General features: G+C 36.9%; 5 protein-coding genes across 10 annotated transcripts in view; 1 reads left to right on the plus strand and 4 right to left on the minus strand.

The window, feature by feature from the left end:
• Nucleotides 1-232: 232 nt before the first annotated feature.
• On the minus strand, nucleotides 233-4,455 carry LOC107225231 (vam6/Vps39-like protein). 2 transcript variants are annotated; one of them, XM_015665631.2, is made up of 11 exons: nucleotides 4,190-4,455; nucleotides 3,898-4,071; nucleotides 3,565-3,817; nucleotides 3,237-3,469; nucleotides 2,905-3,149; nucleotides 2,379-2,822; nucleotides 1,976-2,293; nucleotides 1,431-1,857; nucleotides 1,259-1,369; nucleotides 928-1,157; nucleotides 233-627 (listed from the first exon to the last, which is right to left on the minus strand). In XM_015665631.2, the coding sequence occupies exons 1-11, from the start codon at nucleotides 4,257-4,259 to the stop codon at nucleotides 601-603; spliced, it is 2,532 nt and encodes an 843-aa protein (XP_015521117.1). In that variant the 5' UTR covers nucleotides 4,260-4,455; the 3' UTR covers nucleotides 233-600. The 2 variants fall into 2 exon arrangements, with proteins under 2 accessions (XP_015521117.1, XP_015521116.1); XM_015665630.2 differs by having other exon boundaries at nucleotides 833-1,157.
• Nucleotides 4,456-4,604: 149 nt separating this feature from the next.
• LOC107225233 (N-alpha-acetyltransferase 38, NatC auxiliary subunit) lies at nucleotides 4,605-5,305 on the minus strand. The gene is made up of 2 exons (XM_015665634.2): nucleotides 5,096-5,305; nucleotides 4,605-4,920 (listed from the first exon to the last, which is right to left on the minus strand). The coding sequence occupies exons 1-2, from the start codon at nucleotides 5,159-5,161 to the stop codon at nucleotides 4,678-4,680; spliced, it is 309 nt and encodes a 102-aa protein (XP_015521120.1). The 5' UTR covers nucleotides 5,162-5,305; the 3' UTR covers nucleotides 4,605-4,677.
• A 34-nt stretch (nucleotides 5,306-5,339) lies between these two features.
• On the plus strand, nucleotides 5,340-8,164 carry LOC107225232 (H/ACA ribonucleoprotein complex non-core subunit NAF1). The gene is made up of 5 exons (XM_015665633.2): nucleotides 5,340-6,335; nucleotides 6,446-6,572; nucleotides 6,660-6,928; nucleotides 7,036-7,214; nucleotides 7,323-8,164. The coding sequence occupies exons 1-5, from the start codon at nucleotides 5,491-5,493 to the stop codon at nucleotides 7,748-7,750; spliced, it is 1,848 nt and encodes a 615-aa protein (XP_015521119.1). The 5' UTR covers nucleotides 5,340-5,490; the 3' UTR covers nucleotides 7,751-8,164.
• LOC107225237 (putative ATP-dependent RNA helicase DHX57) lies at nucleotides 7,675-14,048 on the minus strand. 3 transcript variants are annotated; one of them, XM_015665637.2, is made up of 12 exons: nucleotides 13,836-14,048; nucleotides 13,534-13,732; nucleotides 13,258-13,442; nucleotides 12,509-12,957; nucleotides 11,873-12,396; nucleotides 11,449-11,759; nucleotides 10,698-11,187; nucleotides 10,153-10,538; nucleotides 9,844-9,965; nucleotides 9,442-9,764; nucleotides 8,747-9,358; nucleotides 7,675-8,624 (listed from the first exon to the last, which is right to left on the minus strand). In XM_015665637.2, the coding sequence occupies exons 1-12, from the start codon at nucleotides 13,904-13,906 to the stop codon at nucleotides 8,481-8,483; spliced, it is 3,816 nt and encodes a 1,271-aa protein (XP_015521123.2). In that variant the 5' UTR covers nucleotides 13,907-14,048; the 3' UTR covers nucleotides 7,675-8,480. The 3 variants fall into 3 exon arrangements, with proteins under 3 accessions (XP_015521123.2, XP_046599311.1, XP_046599310.1); XM_046743355.1 differs by having other exon boundaries at nucleotides 13,359-13,442; nucleotides 13,836-14,047; XM_046743354.1 differs by lacking the exon at nucleotides 12,509-12,957 and having other exon boundaries at nucleotides 13,349-13,442; nucleotides 13,836-14,046.
• Nucleotides 14,049-14,768: 720 nt separating this feature from the next.
• The window catches only part of LOC107225228 (amyloid-beta-like protein), a 40,247-nt gene continuing 32,199 nt past the window's right edge, over nucleotides 14,769-22,816 (minus strand). The window contains exons 7-15 of one of the 3 annotated variants that reach the window (XM_046743361.1): nucleotides 22,250-22,460; nucleotides 21,284-21,488; nucleotides 20,698-20,880; nucleotides 20,148-20,204; nucleotides 19,642-19,832; nucleotides 19,361-19,521; nucleotides 18,707-18,933; nucleotides 18,455-18,601; nucleotides 14,769-18,339 (exon numbers count right to left, since the gene is read on the minus strand). In XM_046743361.1, the coding sequence (XP_046599317.1) occupies nucleotides 18,229-18,339; nucleotides 18,455-18,601; nucleotides 18,707-18,933; nucleotides 19,361-19,521; nucleotides 19,642-19,832; nucleotides 20,148-20,204; nucleotides 20,698-20,880; nucleotides 21,284-21,488; nucleotides 22,250-22,460 (1,493 nt within the window). In that variant the 3' untranslated portion in view covers nucleotides 14,769-18,228. Of the gene's footprint in view, nucleotides 18,340-18,454; nucleotides 18,602-18,706; nucleotides 18,934-19,360; nucleotides 19,522-19,641; nucleotides 19,833-20,147; nucleotides 20,220-20,697; nucleotides 20,881-21,283; nucleotides 21,489-22,249; nucleotides 22,461-22,816 lie in introns of all 3 variants that reach the window. The other 2 variants (XM_046743360.1, XM_015665625.2) reach the window with 2 other exon arrangements.

Below are 22,816 nucleotides of genomic sequence, written 5' to 3' on the forward strand. Positions count from 1 at the left end.
ACGCCCCATCCTTCAATGATCCTTATTATTTGCTGTATTTTATATTTATTCGATACTTAATACGTTATTATTGGGCGATAATCTCGGCACAGAAGAATCGTTGTATCCCGGGCACGATCTTTCGGCTTTGAACGCGTTCGATCAATCTTAGCAGATGTAGTATCGTTATATATTTTATCCATAATTTTGTGTTATCTTACACTAGGAATGAGAGTGACTTGGCTGAAAGAAATTATTTTTTGACCAAACTGTTGGCAGATATTTAATTTACTGATCATATACATAGCTACTGATTCGTTCGGTGCATTTGCACCTTAAGATTATACAGATACAGGCCTGGCAGCTGTTATATAAGTATAGTAGGTTCAACAGTCCAAGATTTACCAGCCGAGCATATGCGTTTACGTTGAAACACATAAAATAAATTCATAGGTAATATATGCAATAATAGATTCTTTGACTTCAATACCTTTGCACGTTTACTTGGGGATCATAGTATAGTAGTATTTATAAATGTTCGATTTCGATAATGTAAAATTATATACATATTCTTTTCACATACGTTACGCCTTTTTCTCTTGACATGAATAGTGAACAATATCACCATTGGCATATCTTGCAAATGCACTGTGAACAAAAAGAAAAACATAATTGTAATTAGTTTAGAAAAAACTGAGTAACACTGTTTCAAAATTTGTAATTTGTATGGTCCTTGGAGCGTATACCAACCAATCAATGTTTTTATTAAGTTTAATGACAATATGCAAGGATCATTCAGCTATAATCACAGTTATGGTTCGGTTAACGAATAGAGATTTTTGAAATGATTTACCTTTGATTTCCAAAACGTTTTTTGCATACCGGACAAATATTGAACTCCGTTAAGAGAACGCTCTGGGACTCGTAATGCATTCTTTGCTCCTGTACCTGGAGGTGTTCAGCATAAAGCAAGCCTTTCAGAATTTGGGTCCTTCGTCGTTCATTTAGATTATTCTGCAAGCTAGCCTCGAGGAAATGTCTTATCCGACCTATTGGTACATTGTCAGGCAAAACCTCCAAGGCTTTCAAGGGTTCGATTTTTGCAGCATGTTCCTCAAGCAATTCCAAAGCTGTTTCCAAGTCAGGTTGAGCTGTCCTTCGGTTCTCTGGAGTGCACCCTACAGTATAAAATAAGTTTACCAACAGGTACACTTAAAAGCGCAACTTCAAAAAATATTTCTGTAACACAATGCGAATCTTGAAAATGATAGAGATTTACCAGTAGCTACCAAGACACCTTCGTTGTCCGGCTTCAAAAGTTGCTTGATCAAAGTAACATAGACTTCGTCGGCCCCATCTTGATTTTTCCCCTTTTCTGAATTTTTCTGACCTTCAATACATATTCATCATGTAGAATGAATATTTTTATTATTCATTTAGATGATACCAACCTTCGAATTTTGCATATACATTACTGCAGAATTGAATCGCCTTGGGGACGTCATTTAATAAGTTTACATAGATGGAGATGGCCTGCTCGTGACGACCCAATCGTCCTAAAATAATCGCACGTTCTTCGAATAGGCAATTAAATGGTAAATGAACTAGGACCGTTTCTGGCGTGTAATGAGTTGACTTCTCTAAGAATTGTTGTAGTTTCTGTCGAAGGTGCTGAACATTTTGCTTTTCAGCCGGCGAAGCATTTGGGTTCAAGCCTGCTAAACACTTCTCTTTATATTGGTGTACCAGGACGTTGTGAAATAGAGGATTGTTATCCATCCAAAAATGAACCACATGCTCCAAGTACGTTATCACCAAGTCTTTGTGACAACGTAAAAGATAATCCAATACTTTGGGACGTGGCAAATGTTCAACTTCCTGTCGGCATTAAATATGTACAAGTTAGTAAAATAACGGCAGGGAGCTTCCACAGAGTATTCCATTCACAGAATATAAGAAAGATGAAAAATGTGGGTATGCTACTAATTATTATTACCTGCACATCTTCCATAAATATTCTGAGGCCCTGTTCTGGGTCCTGTTCCAAAACCCATCCAGAAAACTTCAAAATCAAATCCATATGGTCCTTACCTAGGTGCTGTAAGTATTGAATTGTTCTCTCGGTACCTCTTAGACTCGAATCACTTTCGTTGGATTGTTTCTCAAGCAACTCTAAAGCCTTCTTGTGCTGACCTTTTGTTTGATATAATATAATTAATTCTGGGTATTTCTGATATTTCAATAAAGTCTTCTCCGATTCTGCTAAATGGCAATGGTTTAAACGCAACAGTGGCGCTACCAAGGCATCATTTGTCTGTAAATGTAATTTATTGTAAGATTGAAGACTGCATTTTATTCTGAATAGCCAAAATATTAAGTAATACAAAATTGAGATTTACCTGTAAGTAACATTTGAGTAATGTTGTATCGATTATTTTTAAAAGCTGCTCTGTAGCCACAGCTGTTATATTCTTGGTTTTCTCTCCTTTCATTGTATCTTTCTCACTATTTTTCTCATTTTCTTTATCTTTTGCTTGCGTATCACCCATTAATTTATGTCTCACTTCTGTCAAGAACTTAATCAAGGCAAGCAAGCCTTGTTCCAAATCACGGTCTTGCAATATTGGCACAGTTGTAACATGTTCGCTAGTTTCATTGGCATTGGTTGGCTGGGAAACCAGATCAGGGAAAAGTCTGATTACTTCGTACGGATCAGTACCTGATTTGAAAAACTGCTCCATAGACTCGGCAAATTTTTTATTAGCAAAAAGATAGTGGGCGTATAACGTTTGTATTTTCCACGTTTTTTTTGCTTTTTCTTCTTCTGTTATGTCAGACAAATGCTAGAAACAGATAATTTACCATGATCATTGGTTGTTTAAACAATTATTTTATGAATTCTTCAATAATAAATGATATGCTCACAGTTAATTTTAAAGCCAGCTGAAACTGATTCTGTTCAAGAAGTGTTCGAATCTGATGCGTCACCTCCACGGCATTTATACACCAAACTTGGCTAACTGATGCTACATAAACAAGGCCCTTTCTACACCTGCACAATAATCTAGCTTTGTTAAGTTCTGGTATCGTTTGAATGTGTAAACAACCTTCCAAGGTATAAACTTCCAAAGTATCGTTAATTATACCCATGAGAAATGGATCATCCCATGCTAGAAAATAAATATTCTCGCAATATATTTTTTAATATCTCGAATTGAATTGTATTTAAGAAACACTGTTTTACTGATTATTGATACCTGTAGCACTAGGCGAATCTGGCCATTTGACAGAGTTGTGTTGGACCAATTCTCCTTTTGTGTTCATAAGAATTGACTGTGAATCTTTTCCTAAAGCAAAAGACGTGTCTGACAGTTTTGTTATCCCTGGTTCAGGAGACTTTCCACTTGGAAATAATTCCTTACTTGTACCATCTAGATCCAAAAGTATATAAGATAATCCACGGAATCCCAAAACCACAGTTTCTCCGCACCTACAGCGTAAAATGTTCCGAGCAAATTTAAATAAGATATGCAACCAATTGCTGCTCAACCTTTTTCTTTTACAATCTAATAACTTGTTTCGTACCACGACAAGACTCGAGGCACATCAGGAACAGTTAATTCTTCTCCAAAGTCTATAAATTGATCCACCTTCCACTCGTACAATTGTAATTTTCGCTTCACAGCAACACACAAGCGAACAATTGTATCTTTTTCACCTGTCAAACTCTGAGTACGTTGTACATCCAACACGAAGAGCGTCGCACCTTTCGTTTTTTGCAACTGACATATTTGAGGGATTGTTGCAGAATTTAAGTCATGTACGCAAATGATGTTGTCTAAAACATTGATTTTCGGACATTGTTATCGCCTTATTGGCAATTGAAAATTCAAATTTTTATTTTCTTATTCGACTCACCGGTCAAAAGTATCAACAAGTTGTACTCTGGTACAACTTCGATCTGCAAAATAGGTTTTTTGCTAAAGTTTTTACCGTATCGAAGCAATTGTAATTCTTGTTTGTCGTTTGACTTTGGAGGAACACTGTACATTAACAAATGTCCCTGTCTAGTGCCGATGAGTAAGTTATCATCTGTAAGTAAAAAGTTTCACTGATAATTCAAAGTTGCGTTTTATATATAATTTAGAATACTGCACAGTTATTTCAGTTAAGGTGTAGAACGATTGAGGTTATGTTTGGCGCTCATTACCGTAAGCAGTAATTGATTCGATCTGAACTGTCAATTTCAAGAGAGGTGAAGCTTCGTAGGCGTCGTGCATCTTAACACTCCGTTTGCACAAAGATGTTTGGATCTTCACGGTATTTTAACACCGTGGAATCTTACACTGACATTTCACTCCACGACGACGTTTGGGGTTCTGCTTCTGTCAGTTACCGTGCCACGCAGCACTTGTTTACATTAAACGTTGACGTCAGCTGGTTAGGTATTCAAAAATGGTGTCTCCACTGACTGACGATGTTACTTTTAAAGAATATCAATCCAAAAACCATCATTTTGTTTGAGCCGAGGGCTGTGCCGATTATAATAACTTTGTAGACAACAATGACCTTTACAGGTTACTTCAGTTGTGCTGGATGTTGATATTTGTGAGAGAATCGTAAGATAATATGTTACTAAAATGTATTGACTGGTCAATGTACAGACGTAGAATAGTTTATTCTTATACTTATTATTAATTATGCGTCTAAGTGAATTGTTACAATGTGTCGACCTGGCACCATAACAAGCCCCAGGGCTCTAGCTTCGGTGTGTTCTTCTGACAAGAATTCCGAACACGAGCCTAAAATAACATTGGCATCACGATCTGTACATAAAAAAGCCCCCGTCAAAACTCGGCCATCGGTCATTTTGATTTTAAGGTGACGATTCAGCCATCCTCTCAATTTTAGTTTGGCTGGTGATTCCTCCACTGGCAAGGCCTGAAAAAAACATGAATTAAAACAAATCAATTATACCTCATGTGTTTGTTCAGTTATGGATTGTATTAGCTAAAGGTAGTCATTTTTAATTGAAATAAATAATACCACATTTTTAGACAAAAATTTTCTAAATTATCATAACCGTCACATTCGCTAATTGTCACGATCCAATTACCTCTCCGTTACCGTGAACAGCCTCAGTATTTGGAGTTGTCGACATGCTGTGCACCGTGTCTTTCATATTCTTGTTGATTTATTAGGATAGGTGAAAATCTAAACGTATTATACAATTACAATCAGTTTGCTTGCGCAATTTTCCACAAGTAAAACCAGCAACAACAAAATCGTTGACAAAATAAAACCGTTCCTGACATCTATCAAAGTGTTGAAGAAACTCGGTGGAAGTTAGATAATACCGAGCTAGAGGGAGCGGAAAGTAGCTGAGACGGCGGAGCTATGGCGCATGGTATTTTTTAAACTTTCCGCGGTATGTACATCATTAACTATTGTTCATTTCGCATGTAAAAATACTGTCTACACCAAAGTAAATTACCAATAAATCATAATACCATGTCTTCCGAGGGCGTAAGGGACCCTGAGAATCAGCGCGAAGATATTCTTCTAACCTCAAAATCAAGCAGGGTGGATATCGGTGAAGAGAATGTAAGAGACACTGTAGATGATGTAAAAATTGTATATTCTAACATCAAAGATGTCACAGAGAAAGATGAAATTACGGACTCGATAAAGTTGCTTCAACATACGTCAGAAACAAGTTCGAAGCATGATCTAATGGAGATTGACAGCTCGTATATGAAATCAGTAAATGATTCTGTCGAGGCCAATGTGACCACTGAGGAAGGTCAGATTAATGTACCTATTAGCATAGATGATGTCGAATCCTTGAAAGTTGTTGGAAATGGACTTGATACTCCAGAAATACAAGAAAGACACGCAACTCGGACAGCAAATTTGATCACATTGCCTGGTCAACTGGTTGCTCAAGACGCACAGAATGACAGGCCTATTGAGATCAAAAATAGTGATCAAAATGAGTTGATGCAAAAAGACAAAAGCGTTGAGAACGCAGCTTCGATGGATTTAATAAAAGCTCAGGCAGCTTCAAACTCAAGGGATGGTATCTCCAAAGTAGAGGTAATAAACGTAGTAAATTCCTTATCGTATTTAGCGGCAGAATATGCAAGTTCTGATTCGGATGAAAATGAAAAAAGACCATCATCACCATGCGAAGTAATTACCATTGTTGATGACCGTGGCAATGTGAGACAAAATAACACACAGTATCGAATGGAGTCTATAGATGATGACTCTGAAAGTGGATCTAGTAGTATAAATTCCAGTGGTAGCAATTATACCACAGAAACCGATAGTGATATTGATAGCGAATCAGACAGGTAAGACATTGCTAAATATTCCTTACCTGATGTGAAAAATTGCTTGTTGATGAATACTGCAGTTTGTGTGGACAAGATTTTGTTTGTGACGTATGATTGTTACATTGCAGCCCTATACGGGTCAGTAAAATTGATTTACCAAAAATCAAAAATATTAAAAGTGAGTTTGAGGGTCTACCGCCAATCGAAGAATTGAAAATTACAGTACCTGAAGAATCATGTGACCACCTAGGCGAGGTAAATATTTCTATATTTGACGGAAGATAGAATAGATGATGTAATTTTGTTTTATTTTCGTGAAATAATAATTTTATATGCCTCTAGGTCACTGGGTTTGTAGAGGAGTTTGTTATAGTACGACCAGTTTCGGGTAAACCCACTCTAAATCTTGATTCAATTTTATTTCTTGAAAAAGGCCAAAAAGTCCTTGGCAAGGTGTTTGATGTATTTGGTCATGTGGCTGATCCTCAATATTGTGTTCGATTCAACAGCGAAGCACACATTCAACAATCGGGGATTGTTTTGGGAATGGAAGTATATTATTCTCTAAACGATGAGCACACATCTCTGGTCTTCCTTCACGAATTAGTCAAGTAAATATTTACCTCTTAAGTTTACATCGCAGTCTCTCAGTACATGGCCATCGATTCCCAAGTCAGTTAGTGAACATTTGAAAACACGTATTTTCAACTCTTACTAGGCTGAAAGGTGCTGATATCTCTGGAGAAGACGATATGGAGCCTCCAGAATTTTCAGATGATGAGGAGGAACGAGCTTATAATCAGCTGCAAAGACAAAAGCAACGTCACAGACCAGGAATGTCAGAGAGTCATGATAACTGTGGTGATGTAGTGATCCCACAAAAACGTCAATGCCCCGGTAAGTATGTTTCAGTAAATTTGTAAATCTCTTAACAAAGTTAGCTAATTTCGGGTAATGTGATAGCATAAAAAATATTATGAAATTTCATTAATACGCTTATTATAGAACGTCCTCGAAATCCTTGGGGCACTGACTGGAGATCTCAAAACTATGGTAACCGCCCACCAAATCCAAATTCCGGCCATGGTACGCTTCGATGGATCTCTGATAATTGTCGGCCTTCATTTCAAAATTCGCCCAACTTACAAAACGTAACTCACTCGCCTAATCAGTCTTCCCCTCATCGGTACAGACACCCCAGCACATTTAATTCTAGTCAGTGTCAATGTCATCTATATACTAATCGGTACCAACAAAATAATATGTGTCTTCCAACAAATCCAGAATATGTGTTTGGTCAACCGGCGAATTTTCGGCCTAACTTTCCCTATTATGGAACGAATTTTTATCGACCTAATCCTTATCCATACCCTCATATGTCTTGGGGACCACCACCTCCTCCTCCTCCCCCACCTCCTCCGCCATCTATGTAATTCTAAATTCCATGTTTTAGCTTACATACTTAAGATTTAATAAACTTTACATCAATATTCACGACCAGATTCTCATCCTCCCCCTCACATGCTTGGGGACCACCACCACCACCACCTCCTCTTCCTCCTCCTCCTCCTCCTCCTCCTCCTCCTCATCCGCCACATCCTCCGTCATCTGTGTAATTCTAAGTTTCATGTTTTAGCTTACATGCTTAAAGATTTAATAAACCTTACATCAATATTCAGCATCACATATGTTAATTTGTCAACCATGTAGCACTCCATTAGTTACGGATACTATAATGTGTACAGAGGTAACGATTAGAAGTAAATGGGCTTCCAGCAATAACTACGGTAATGCACGATTTTTTCTGTTTTTTGTAAACATATTTGAAATATATTTATCTCTCTGAATTATTTAGTTCACTGTCCGTTATTATTTTCCAGGTATTCCGTATAGATAATATTGATGAATATTTACAATGCCTTTTTACAGTTTTAGGACACATTGTCGAATAATTGTCACAAGTTTTAAGTGTGCAGATATGCGTGTATAGATCTATAACACAAATACGATCCATTTAAGTAGGTATGGATAAGTCGAATGAATTCAATCAAATTTTATGAAATCTGAGAAAATCAAAGTCAAAATCAATTAAAAAATTTAAGCCGTTTTAAAATTAAACGTGAGGAATATTATTAAAAATAATTTATTTGATACTTAGAACGTCTAGTCTCTGGTTACTATATTCACGATGGTTTGAATAATTTTTTTTCCTTTCGAGTGGTGAACCAGATTCAATAAAGGGTCCTGCATCTTTTCTTCGAGAAGTTTAACCAATTCAACTCGCATGCGTTGCAACAGTTGAGCAACCTATGAAATAAAGGTTGTTAGTACAGTGAATTGCTAATTGTTTGCTTGTTTTAATCGTTTATCTTAATTTGTTATAACTACTCTCCATTGACCTCTGAAAATATTCAATAAGATTCACATACCCTGTGCGATTCAACGCTGAACATTATCCAGCCATCTTCTAGTGACAAGATGAAAGTTCCATTGTGTAACTCTATATCGATACCATAGCCAGAGAACAAGACTAACGCCAGCATCGGTACCATTGATACTTCCCTTATAAATATTCTGCTCGTCTTAATTTTTTCTTGAAAAACTAAGTATGGGCTAGAAAAGTGACCGACTGTGAAGTTGACCGAAGAAGGATGTATGTTCACGTATCCATCTTTAGTTTTGAACTTCAACTCCTCTGGTTTGGGCTGTCTTGGTATAGCGCCAGCTGATTGTAGTTGAAATGATTTTTCTGGCGTGAAAACTTTGGCTACGTTTGGGTACAAGGCAGCACACAAAAGTCCTTGTAGCAATTTATAATTTTCGTTGTTCGAATTCATTGCTGGTCCCGTTATTTCCAAGATCCTGTCATCTCCTGCTCGTCGTCTTCCTACATCGACTGGAACAAAGCCAATTGATACCAGAAGTTCTAAAAGTTGATGTTTAACATCAGCTAATGTTTGTAGTGTTCTCGTAGATAAATAGTTCTCGTTAGCAAAAACTTGACCCGCATACGAGCTATGTGAACAAGCATCTAGCCATTTCTAAAACAGAAAACAATTAAGGTCAAGATCCTAAATTTTGAGGTCAGTTGACACAATAGCTCGTATTTATGTACTGTACGCACCTTGTAAGCTTTTAGAATAGTCAATTGATCTGAATTTGCTGTAGCAAAATCCTTTTTCTTTGCATCAAGTTCATGCTTTTTGTCAAATGGCGCAACAAAAGGACTTTTATGGGACAAGCAGGCTGCAATTGTTAATGCAGAGTCGACGCAACAGAAAATAGCTCCGAAAAGAATTAGTTTTCCTATGCGAACGTCGAGGGGTAAGGCAGCTAAGTGGTGACCTAATGGAGTTAAACTACAATCTGGAGCTATAGCTCCTACATCTTGTAAACGTTTTATTGCATCTGAAATACTGTCTTCAGATGGAGGCTCCAGCACTTTGCCTGGAAAAAAATATTGTGGATATGAATTAGCAATTATAATTCTTCTACTAAATTATATATATATAGGAAAAAGTTTTACTCAGTATATCATGAAGATCAACTACTTTTCCTTTACTCATGATTTGGATTCGCAACAGCAAAGATTCTAAAGCTATTCGCAATATTTCCGGAATCGGCTGTGCCAAGAAATGATGTTTAAATCTGAAACAAAATTACTAATATTGGCATTGCAGAAACATTTTGATAGGTGGAATGATTTCAGTATTCGTACTGTACTTTGGAAACAATTTTTGGAATGATTGGAAAAAAATTGTGATACTGAAGAACTTACTCCTTCTGAATATATAGCATGAAAATACAAAAAAGGTAGATAAGTTTGTTAACAAACCTGTGTGATGTGTAAAGATGTATGGAGACTCCTGGCATGACTCGGCCAGCTCGTCCTTTCCTTTGCATGGCATTTGCTCGGGAGACCCAACACATATCTAAACTTTCCATATTCTGATTTGAATTGAATCTCGTTTCCTTCATTTTTCCTGTATCCACAACAAACACGCAATCGTCTATCGTTACTGACGTTTCAGCTATATTTGTACTGAGAACAATTTTTCTAACACCATCTTTCATTTTCTTAAACACTAAGCTCTGATCTTCACTAGATAGAGACGAGTGCAACGGTACGATAATAAAATTTCCACTTTTTGGCGATAGTGACTTATTGTTATGAAGCGCGTCTTTCAGTGACATTATCTCTGCAATACCTGGTAGGAATACCTGTAAAATAAAAAAAATAGCATTTGATGAAATTGGTAAATCAGACTCGAAAGTTAGAGCATACTTATTTTCGTTTGTTTTGTTGTTTTCAAATTGAATGATTTGAATAACTAAATGCAATCATTAATGAATATAGAATATACTGGTATGTATGCGTACCAGTATTGAACCAGTCCTTGGATAATCATGGTCTCCGCTGACAATCCATTCTAAAACATTTTCAATCAACTCACAATTAATTTTCTCCGGATCCAAGATGTACAGATTCTTGTAAGTTTGTTTCGAATATCCTTCATATCTTGCCATGAGTTGGGCAAGGACCAGATTTTCGTCTAATATATTATCTTTGGGGTAGACACCAGCCATAGCTTCAACATCAGCGGATTCTAATTCAGTTTCTAGTTTTTCAAACCCGCCTTTGATCCTTCGAGTAAACCGTGAATTCTCTTCAACTACAAAGCCAGTTCTTTCCAGAATATCTTCCAGGAAAATTTGCTCGACAGGGAAAGTTCTTCCAGGAATATCCAAAGTAGGAGTATTTCCAAAGTAAGTTGAGAATGTATCAGCTTTGAGGGTGGCACTCATGAGAATAATCTTCAAATCCGGCCTCTTGGAGAGCAGTTCTTTCAATAACATTAACAAAAAATCACTGGAAACAAAATTTCTGCGTGTTATTGATTACAAACCAAGATAAGATTGTAATTAATTATCTTAAATAGAGTGAGAAATGCGGAAGAAACAGATATGGTCGAGATTGAAGTATTGAATTTATGGTTTCTGATAATTACTAAAGTGACTTAAAGAGAAAATATCAAAAATTCGTGGTGTGTTCAACTGATGGCACATTGTGGAAAATTATGCATAAAACAATAATTTTCCATTCACTGATAATAACTATTTACCTGATTACCTTTCAGCACTTCTCTCGTGTACCTCGTCTACAATGACATGAGTCACAGAAGACAGATCTGGATCTCCTGAAAACCTTTGCAACAAGATTCCTGTTGTGCAAAAGGTCAATCTTGTTGTGGAAGACACTTTACTTTCTAATCGTATTTGATATCCTACAGTGTTTCCTATACGTTCGTCTCGTTCCGCAGCCACTCTTTCCGCAACTCCAATAGCACTGATTCTACGAGGCTGTGTGCAAACTATTTCGACATGCTCTCTGTTTGTTTCTGATCTATTTATTATCCAATCATCTAGTAAATATTGAGGCACCTGCACCGAAAATTTGAAATTTAATATAAATATACTGCAAGTATGTGAACTCATGCAGAAATAGCAGTTAAATAAATAAGAATGATTGGTATTATTGATTACACAATCTTTACCTGAGTACTTTTACCACACCCGGTCTCACCAGAAATCACAGTCACCTGACTTTCATGAATAGTGTCTAAGATTTCATTCATTTTTGACCAAGCAGGCAGTTTTCTTCGAGCTTCCTTCATTTTCAGGTACCTTGGACTCTTCTGCTTCTCCATGAATTTAGTTCTTATTTCGTCATCTTGTTTAGAAATTTCTTTCCACGATACATTGTCTCTGTTTCGTCTATTTGTAGACCCTTTTTTGTAGTGTGTCGGTATATGCTGGTCATGTTCGCTGTTTATCGATTTTGGGAATAGTGGATCATCTTTGTCTAAGAATTGCTCCTTACTTTCTACCAAGTATGACTGGATTTCAAACTCATTTTCTAATATAGATACTGCTGAAAATATTGACGGAGCACCATCCACACAGTGCTCCAATGCCTCGTTGTAAAGACGTCTTGCTATTCGTAAACAGTTTAGCTTTGGATAAGGAGGCGTATTCTTGTAAAAATAAAAGTATGGCGGATCGTAGGGGTAGGTCAGATCTATAAACAATTACGAACTCTTAGTATGCTATGGATAATCGTTAATCCACATTGAAATATAGATAGTAACATTTTTTGAACACAGAACAGCATATAAAAAGTATTAACGTACGATCTGGAAATCTTATTTCCAAAGTAAAAAGAGCATCATCCTTTGGTATAGTCTGTTGAACGACGTCAGGTTGTCTGTGTACAAATTTACACTTGTTACCAAACCTGCAACTTCCACTGGCGAATAAACGACAAATATTTTTATCTATCTTGACAGGTTTTGAGACTGTTGTCTTATCTTTTTTTTCTTCTACCAGATAGTCTAGTTTCAAGTTGATTATCCAAATTCGATTTTTTATTTTCTCAACAAACGACTCTCCATATATTGACTCGAGAGCCATTTTTTCATCGTTTTGTCTCTCAAGTAATTCGTCTTTGGATATATCTTCAATATTATTCATTCGCTGTAGATTTTCTACTCCGTAGTACTTTGAAAACAATATTTCTAACGCACTTCCGACATTTCCTTTCGCATGTTCCAATGCTTCAATGCAATGTGATGTGTGAAAGCTATAGATCGATGACAAAGAGTAATTACAATATTATATCCCATTTCCATTTATAAATATTATCGTAAGTCAAGAAAAGATTATTTTCAATATTTGCCCTATCAGACTCATTACACCCATAATACGTGTGATTAACAAAGATTACAAATATTTTAAATATTAGTAAGGTAGACCTATTAGACAGTATTAATAAAATCATATTTGTGGTAATGATTTGATCAATTATTGCAGTTTGCTCAATTTCGTTAAAATTCCAATTTATATTTTGAGAGAAAGCATGTTTTACTGAATTGCATCGAACCTGTAGCTTTCGAGTTTCGAAGTTGCAAATTGTCTGGTGATTTGTTCATGAGTCTTGGGAGTATTTTCTTTGGAAGAATAATCAACAACACCTTTTATTACCAAATTTCCACGTTCCATCCAATATTGTTTGCCCAAGTTTGATTTTTGGTCCTTGAATTCTGAGGCATCCGCAAGTCGGAATTTCTGAAAGGAATTATCACCAATTAACAAGGTGTTATTCTCAGAAGAATTCGCTCAAATTATGTAACTAGATCTAACTTCTCTATATACTCACAGTGCCGTATATATGTTTCAACGTTTCATAAAGTTGCCTTTCTGAATCGTCTGTAATTCTCAGCATTTGCATTTCAACTTTAAGATTCGTTGGCACATTATTTGATTTATCAGGGACTCGTTGCGTGGGCACACTGGTCCTTGGAACGTTCTGTATTTTACCGGTGTCCTTGGTTGACTTCTTAGTTGAAGTATTTTTGCTTTAAGAATGTAAAAGAAAGATGAAAGATTGGGAATACATCAATAATTTGAATATAGAAAATACTTTCCTACAACGTGTCAATCTGTGTCACTTTGTCTCACCTATTGCTCTTTGGTGGTCTTCTATCTTCCAATACTATGTCTTCCATTAACTGAGCACTGTGATGATCCATGATGTGATACTTTATTCTCGAATTATTATTCAGTGTAGAAAATATAGAATCAGATATTGTAAAAGAATTGGGTTCCGGAGGCACTATTACAGTCGTATGGTCAGGCTGCAACGATGACCAGAAACTGAACTGACTGACGCACGAGGTTATACCTATACGACAAATATCCATCTGTTGAAAGATCGTGGAAGTTGCGTTGCGCGTGCGCACGTGCTCTGTAGTGACGTCACAATACTTGACAGTTCAGAAAGGTTGCCTTTTCATTACGTATTTTACGAAACAGGAGGATTATCTACCATATTATTTCCATTAACTGTATTGGTATGGCTTTCCGGAAATTCCCAAACACGGCATTCATTTTTCTAACGCAAGATCAAACAATTTGTGAATTATCTATATTTCTGAATTTTTCACGCCTGATTGCACGCCACTTCAAACATTCACGTAAAGGTAATAGAAAACTGGAGGCGCAATCTGCTGAATACATGAATGTGTCTTGACGTTTCACAAGCCTATTTCGTTTCTAAAGCGGATGATCTCATTCGGTAGACCGAGATTCCGTCTATGGCAACTCCGCGTTCACCATTTTATTGTTGGCGAATCGGCCCGCAATTCAAAAATATAGAATAACTTTTCATTTATGTTTTCATTTATTTATTGATAAGTAAAATTACACATATCCACAAACACAATAGTTCTTTGGGGGTGGGGAGGTGTACCGTACTGAAATTAATTCGCGCTCAAATTTTTTACAAAAAAACATGTGATGTTATTATTAAATATATTTTTCCATAAAAACTTTGCAACGCGCAACCGAAAGCAACGTCAACGATGAATATGGAAACAAGTACCCGTGCTGCTGTTTGTTGTTTTTTTTTTTTGTTTTTTTATTTATTCAAAATGAAAAATATTAGATTTATATGACAAATATTATGTCACACGTATTATTATACTTGCAAAATACTAAAAGAAATATAATTTTAAACGGGAAATCAATTCGAGTGTGACAACGACACGTTGTTGCAAAGCTAAAGACTAATGTTTCGAGTGATTTTTATTCCGACATATGCATTATTTATTTAATATTTAACCAGACTCGAACGAACATTTCACACCTAATTTATCGAATTATAAATTTTATGGAAAAATTGCGTTTCGTCTAATTGGTCGAAATTAAATAATTATTTGTAGAATCTTTCCTTTTCTGTTTTTCCTTCTTTAGTTCGAGTCACTTTTAATATATCATAAAGTATTGTGCCTTCACAAGATCTATAATTTGTTAGATATTTTACGTAAGAAGCGACTATATAATGTATTCAGCAATATGTGCCTTTGAAGGTAACAAACTGTGAGTAGACACGCGTTTTTACGATTGAAAGGTTTGAAAGAAAATGAGAAGTTCTGTGGAGAGACACCTGTAGCGAAGACATGTATGTCTTATACGATTAGACGAGCAAATGTTATCACCACATTTGCTTATAAGTAAAACAGATGAATATGATTCGAAGATAAATATAATTTAAGAGCAACACCGAAAAAACTGTAAAAATAAGATCTACTTCCATTTTTTAGTTATTTTTTTTTTTTTTTTTTAGATTTTTTATTTTTCTTTTCACTCGAATCTGGACTTCTACTAAAGGACGTATATTCTTTTCTCTCATCTCACGTGATTTTTAAACTAAGTCAATTATTTCTTCCATATTTAATAATATACTTATTACCTCTTTACAAAAATCAATTCTTAAACTTATATATGGTAGCTCGACGTTGACTCACGGTATTTGAAAGAATATATTAATTTTTTTTTTCATTTGGGTCATGTATTGATATGCCCTGACCACTAATACTGATAATCGCTATCCCTCTAAGCATCTTCTAAAACGAAACATTGGTAATTGTCTATACGTACATATTCACTTGAGGCGACCGTTTTACACGACAGGAATGAATATTGGAGTGAATAATAGCTGGCATCAAAAACTATTGTCAGCTATGCTCGGTAAGTTATTGTTATTTAAATATCTGAGTTGACCATGTGAATTGCTGTTTTATTTGTGGTATTGCCAATAACAGACAACTACCAATTACTTATCTCAAAATTCTTAATTCATCTGTGTGCCATCGTCGAGCCGAGTTTACATGCGATGACGTGTCAATGTATAACGGTTATATGCTATAGGTACATAATTAATATATAATTAATTTAATATATATGTATCATTATTATTAATGTTATTGATGCTATTTTGTTGTATTTCTTCATCATAGTACACTCACGTGGTAATTGCTATCATCTTAATATATCTAAAATATTATTTATAACATTTAGCAGTTTATATGTGTATCTGTGTGTATTTATGTTCGCGTGTGTGTGTGTATGATTTTCTGTGTCAGTATTAAGCTGCCATTTCACCGAAATCACATGAAATTGAACATTCACTGTTTATTTTCCAATATCAACATAGGTTCATGCATATTATGCCGTTTTATGACGTCAATCGATTAAAAACTTGAAAGGAAATGTTCCAGCAATAGAACAGAATACCCAATTCTTGACTGCGTCGTTTCATTCTGTCATATATGAAGCTCGTAAATCGTAATTGAGAAGATTATTACTTTCCAATATGAAAGTAATTTTCCCGTTTATAACTCAGTTGTTCATTAATTTATCGTGATCGACCGTCGAAGTATGAATTTTTCACTATAGCAGATTGTTCATAACATTATGATTATAACTATGGCGTGTGACAATTGTTTTCCTGCTTTCGCTTTATTCCATTTATATCTGCACATGTATCCGTAATACGCTAATCTATCAGGAATTATTACGTTTAGGATTTTGTTTTTTACCTTAAAATAGTCCAACGAGACCAACGAGGTAACGCAGAAATATGTTTGTCGATTTAAAAATACTACAGATATTGGTGAAATATATTTTATAGTAATTTCGGTCAAAGCACGCGTCATTATTTCTTGTTCATATACAAATATATAAGCATTAAACGTGTAATATATTATCATCATATATAATTAGTAATTATTAATATCCTAAGATAGTTATTGTATGAACGATTTCCAAAAAACAAAGAGGAAACAAATCCTTGTTTCAACAGCCGCCACTTTTTTAACGAAGGTAGAGGTATATGCCATTCAAAATAACTCCATTTATCTGTTCCTCTTATTCGAGAGTTTCGACATGACTTTCTTGAAATTTCATCAACGGAATGTTCCAAGAAAATCGAATAAGACTCTCCAATATTTTCCAATATGTCACAAGCACCTCGAATACAGTGGACCTTGGCTTGGAATGATAGAATTTTATTTCTGTTAACTTTAAATACGTTAATGATTTTTGTTTAAATTTATTTATTTCTTAAGTGATAGTATTAGTCTAAGAAGATATTAAGTACTGAGTGAGAGATTACTTAAAAAAAAGAGGCAGTGGAAATTGATAACAAAAGCACGAGTCGAAAATTGCTAAAAATCAGTATTATTGTTCTGATACTTTGAGAGTATTATGTTATTCGCGATTATAATATTATATTATATTAGTATTGTTAATATACTCTGCAGTAAGCTGCTACCGTTTTTCATCAGGCTACAATTGAAAGCTGCACAAATTGCTGCGGGTTCGCTGACATGCCAGATACTCAAAAAATATCAGAACCTAAGAATACAATGGAGAAAGAGCCTATAAATAAACCAATCTAATGAAATACTGTAATAATACTTCCGGGTTATTAATAATACGTCACCGTTGTTACAAAAATATCATGATAATCATTCAAAGTCTTGGTATGCTTAAACTGAATTGGAATTTTTGACAGAGAGAAAAACAACATTGCGGGGAAAACCAAAACTAGACTTACTTCTATAATATAGGTGACTATAACGCCCTTTCTTCTGCATTCTTAGCGCAAATGAACCAAGGCAATATTCGAATTTTGAGGGGCTCCAAACAGTAATCGAGTATTTCTTTCGTTTACAGGAACAACACGATCAGTGTTTTAAGGACTTGAGTTGACTCGATTGCAACAATGTTGTTAAAGTAAACGAACTCGACACGATAGAGATATCTCACGATGTGGTTGAAATCGAGCAGAAGAGCGCAAAGCAGTTGTATTTAAAACCTGCATCGCCGAATACGCAGCGAACTCGAGTGTTTTAAAATTTCGATTCTGGCTCCCACTGGGCGACGTGAACCACGCCGTTAAGAAAAACTCTATTCGATTCTAACATAATGTTGAGATTCCTAAAGAAATTACGGTAAAGTGATTGAAACGTGGTACTAAGACCAATTTTCTTATTGCAATTTGATTGAATTATTCTTTGACCTCAAAGTATTTGTAGGTCGGATTTTCGTAGCCATTTATCTGCATGTTAGCTACGTGTCTTTCCTCAGGTGTGGCTGCCTGATCAACTTCGATGAATCCCTGGAAAATTACAAACTGGTGTCAACAATACAAACTCATAATTATACGATCAAACGGTTATAAAATAATGTATATAAATATAATTCTCCATTTGTTTCCCGGAGATAGATGTCACCTGGCTGTGAGGGCTCCTGGCACTGCGTCTCTTGAACACCGCGACGCCTACAACTGCAGCAGCCATCAAAGCTATGCCAGCAAAAGCGAGGGTGAAGTAAACGGAACGACTTTCCTTGTGATATACTTCACGTCTCACGGCATATCCCTGAAGATAAAATTACGGCATTGTCGTCACACATTATTGGGATCCAAAATATGCAAGACGAACAATTATTTTTTTTAAGTTGGGTTGAAATATTAATTGGCTTACCACTTCAGGATGAGAATTGTCGTGAGTCATGCTGTGGGCTGCCCTAACGATTCCCTCGTTATGCATGGCCGCCCCAGCTGCAGACGGTTCTAACTGTTGAGGAGCGTCCTTCTTTTCAACAATCGGATTTCCATCTTCATGTTGCTGTTGTTCAGTTCTTAGTTCCCCACGTTCAGCTTTTCGTTGTTCCTTGCGCACTCTCTCCAATTGCTTTTGGTGTTCTTTTTCTAAATACAGTACAATGGTGAGAAATTCTGTTAGAATCTATCCTACAAAAAATGACGATAAACAGTGCGATAAATTCATACTGAAAAGCAACTATAATTTTGCAATACATATGAGCCATTTTGTAACGATATTTTCCCAACTCGGTACCAAACAAATTACAGCAATGGCAGTTATTTGGCTCAGATTTAATCTCTTTCAAATAATGCCTTGTCTTCTTGACTCTTGTTGATCCCGATTCTGAATAATCAGAATCCTTCGGAAAAAGTTGGAAATCACATTCGATCCCACACAATACTAAGAAAAAAACTGTATCGCGTCCACGAATCTAGCAGTAATGAATTACCAGATGACTCATATAATCGGACAAGCCATTTCAAATCTTGTTCCTTGGCTATACAATTTTATCATTTAACGCAACATATTCACCTTGTTGTTTACTGGCTACATCGGCTTCGTATTTGTCGAGTATAAATGCCTCAGCCTCCCTGGTCATAGCTAGAAGCAGTCCCGGGGTTTCATCTTTGCTTCTCAGTGCCAAAACGTAGTCGTCCATCAGACGGCCAATTTTGGCGCTCAGTTCAGGATACCTGATAACAGAGATTGATACCAATTGATACGTGGTTCTCTTGAGACCTGGCTTATGTAAGCTTTCTCTTTTATCGAGCATCCGTGATGTTGAGACGTAAAAATCAACGATAACAACTCACCGCTCCAACATGAGAAGACTCTGATTGGTAACTCTGTCAATTTCGGCTAGATGTTCCAAAGTGGTAGGTTTTTCTCTTTGTGCTTGTTCTAAGCTGCTGTCCAACAGATGTTTGTAGTGGGCAATCGTGTGATGTCTGTCCTTGTGCAATGCTCTGAGTAATTTTTGCAAGCACTTTTGAATACGGTGCATCTATAACGATAAAACACGGAGGTAAAAAAAGGAAATAAACCCCCCTTCTTCCCGCGGACTCGGCGCAGGTGCACGCGGCTATTAAATGAGTTGGACTCGTATGAAAGGTCCATTAGGAAACTGGGTTAAATGAAAAAACCTCAGTAAAGGTAGCGCGCGCTTACTCGAACTCAACACTCAAATATGTTTCAACGCTCGAGCTACGTACGCTTTCGTACCTGAGTAAGGCTGAGTATAATACCTACCGTATTTACACGGTATGTATATTTGTATATATCTACGTACATAAGTACGGATGGACACTCAGAGACTTACGTTTGGTGGAGTTTCGTTCAACGCCGCCGTGTAGCATGCCATAGCTTCCTCGTTCCTCTGTTTAACAGCCTCCTAAACAGAAGGAGTAAATAATAGAGTTTGGTAAGCACTGGCAGCAATATCCGACGAACAGAATACCGGGATTGAAAAACCAGGCAATTTAGTACAATAACACATAATTCCGGAAGAAGAGCTGCAGTTTTCGCTGGGTTAAAAATTCCTGTGAAATCATCGTATTTAAAAATTTTCGACAACACGTATCCAACGACACTGTGAATATTGATTATTTCGTAATATAACAGATTCTTCTACATCGATTTCGACAATTTCGTAGAACCTGCCAAGCGGTTTTTTGTCCAACATTCGCTTTTAAAGTTGGAAAAAAAAACGTAGTTGAAATATTTTGTAAAGCATCTTTGGGAAGTTCACAACTCTGTTATCCCCTTGGAAATAAATATCACAACGCCTGTCGTAAATTAAAAATCCACCACGGCAAATTTTACACGTAAGAATCCAGGGTAGGTAAGTAAAATACATGCAGATTACGAACTTGAACGCGTTGCTGATGCATAGCGCTGAGCTGATGCTTTTCGGCAGCGCCGCTAGCCTCAAGTGCGGCAACAGTTTCCTGGAATCTGGCTGTCATTTTCCGCTTAAAAGCATCAGCGGCAACAGGATCTCGTGCCCTCATGTCCTGGTACCTTTCCTCGAGGTCACTCCAATCCTTCATCACCTAAAAACGTTGTAGCACACAGATTTCGCGGATAAAATTCTTAAGGGTAAATAATTGAAAGAAAACGCAAAGTATTAATCGTACAATACGGTGATTTGAATCACGTGTAAAATAATGTTTATAACAATTCGTTTTTCGTTTTCGTTTAAATTAATAAAACCAACGAACAAACAAGACGAATCGGGTGCCTCGATCGTTAGATGACGTAGAATATACCTTTGACCGCATGATTTGCTTCACAAATGTACGATGCGAGACGTAGACGACGTGCCCTAAGCTTGATTTCCAACTTGAAAGGTAGTTTCTTTCTTATCTCACCCACTCTCCGGTGTATAAATTGCCTTCGGTATCCGGGTTGCGGAGGGTGATAGAAGCATGTGTGCGTATAGTCGCGCTCACTTACCTTGGTAACCTTTTCCTTGTGAACCTCCTCCAGCCGCATCTGGGCCTGTTTGTAGCTCTGATGTTCGGATCTCGGATCAAAGTGAGTGAGATAAGGGTCGGGGGTCGCGTGGGGCTGGGAGGGTTGAAGAGTGCTGGAGCTCACCGGAAGCGGCATGGGAGTAACTTCCGATTTTTCAGTCGTTGATACCGTTGTAGCTGGCCGACTGTAATGCGAGATGCAAATCGACGTTTAGCGACGGGAGAATTTTCATCTCAAAACACACGAACACGAGAGAGGAATGCGTGCTCGTCAATGTGGCTGGAATCGCTTCTGCAGGGAAACGTGTACCTACACAATTTAAACGTGACAAAGGAATCTACGTGTACCGATATTCCCTCTTCGATCTTTCCTTCTCCTCTTTGATAGTAGATACGAGAAGAGAGAGAAGATGCGAAATAAGAACGGACGAGAGACGGCGTGTTCGTGTAACGTAAACGCCTGTTTTACTTGCATTTATACACGTGAAGAGAAGAACGAGACGCCAAATGCAAGGCGCACCTTGCGGCCAAGGAAACACAATAGAAACACGTCACGACTCGAGAGAAAGATATGACATGACATTCGTTTAAATGAAACGAAAGGAAGTAGGATCTGCGAGTCTTGAACGAAATTGTTATACGAATAATCATAATTCCCACTTCTCTTCAGACCTCGCACGATTTTTCACTCTTTACCAGAGAAAAGCTGACGTCGAATATATACTTTCACCCCGAGTCCCCCCATTTCTTTACTCGGCAACTCTCGCCCTCGCGACCCGCATTCAAGAGCTTTTGCTTCGTGTAAATTCGGATGATTAATATTACACATTCTAAGAAGAAATCCGTCTTCAAAAAGTGCCCCCGTTTTCCCAGCAGCTGCTTTTCACAGCTATAGAATCGCTGATTATTCGAAAATATCACGTCACCGCATATCCACGACCTTTACCTAGTCGTGGTATCGTAATCGTCGACGTACTCCTCGTCGCTCTCGTCCTCGTCGGTTTGGTCGCTGAGAACATCGTCCAGGTCACCGTCCGAGTCACTGTCGTCATCGGCCAGGTCATCCTCGTCCTCAAGATCGTCCTCATCCTCGTCCACGTCCTCGTCGATGCCTTTTGGAAGCGGCAGGTCGACCGGCTTCTTTGGTTTTACATTTTCTGCAGATAAAAGAAGCATTAAATAATAGTAGAGAAAAAAGAAGAAGAATAAAAAAAAAAACGACAATACAACGTCTTACATGAGAGGAGGTATTATGCAATACCGGACCATGTCTCTTCTATATACTCGGTTGAAGGAGGTTTAAGCCTGACGTAAAAAGTCGACAAGGATATAAATTACCAGCGAAATCCGTCGAGGATTCTGTATTCTCTTTTTCATCCCTGCGAAAGCTTGTCATTTTCTACCGTGAGTGGATAAACTCGCTGCTTTAATTCGCGTACATATTATATATATATATATATATATATACGTATACGATATACATATACATATATACAAGGAGAAAAAGTTGGCA

The sequence above is a fragment of the Neodiprion lecontei genome, chromosome 6 (assembly GCF_021901455.1).
Source record: "Neodiprion lecontei isolate iyNeoLeco1 chromosome 6, iyNeoLeco1.1, whole genome shotgun sequence".
NCBI classification, from domain to species: Eukaryota; Metazoa; Arthropoda; class Insecta; order Hymenoptera; family Diprionidae; genus Neodiprion; species Neodiprion lecontei.

Excerpts from the sequence above, each read along its gene's own strand:
- LOC107225237 (XM_015665637.2), bottom strand. The coding sequence starts at position 13,906 with ATGGATCATCACAGTGCTCAGTTAATGGAAGACATAGTATTGGAAGAT. Across the intron at positions 11,760-11,872 it reads GGTGTGGTAAAAGTACTCAG|GTGCCTCAATATTTACTAGA; the intron begins GTAAAGATTGTG and ends TTTTCGGTGCAG. Across the intron at positions 11,188-11,448 it reads CACGAGAGAAGTGCTGAAAG|TGATTTTTTGTTAATGTTAT; the intron begins GTAATCAGGTAA and ends TTTTGTTTCCAG.
- LOC107225233 (XM_015665634.2), bottom strand. The coding sequence starts at position 5,161 with ATGAAAGACACGGTGCACAGCATGTCGACAACTCCAAATACTGAGGCT. Across the intron at positions 4,921-5,095 it reads CTGTTCACGGTAACGGAGAG|GCCTTGCCAGTGGAGGAATC; the intron begins GTAATTGGATCG and ends TGTTTTTTTCAG.
- LOC107225232 (XM_015665633.2), top strand. The coding sequence starts at position 5,491 with ATGTCTTCCGAGGGCGTAAGGGACCCTGAGAATCAGCGCGAAGATATT. Across the intron at positions 6,336-6,445 it reads ATTGATAGCGAATCAGACAG|CCCTATACGGGTCAGTAAAA; the intron begins GTAAGACATTGC and ends GTTACATTGCAG. Across the intron at positions 6,573-6,659 it reads CATGTGACCACCTAGGCGAG|GTCACTGGGTTTGTAGAGGA; the intron begins GTAAATATTTCT and ends ATATGCCTCTAG.
- LOC107225231 (XM_015665630.2), bottom strand. The coding sequence starts at position 4,259 with ATGCACGACGCCTACGAAGCTTCACCTCTCTTGAAATTGACAGTTCAG. Across the intron at positions 3,470-3,564 it reads GTGCCTCGAGTCTTGTCGTG|GTGCGGAGAAACTGTGGTTT; the intron begins GTACGAAACAAG and ends TTTACGCTGTAG. Across the intron at positions 2,294-2,378 it reads TACTCAAATGTTACTTACAG|ACAAATGATGCCTTGGTAGC; the intron begins GTAAATCTCAAT and ends TTACATTTACAG.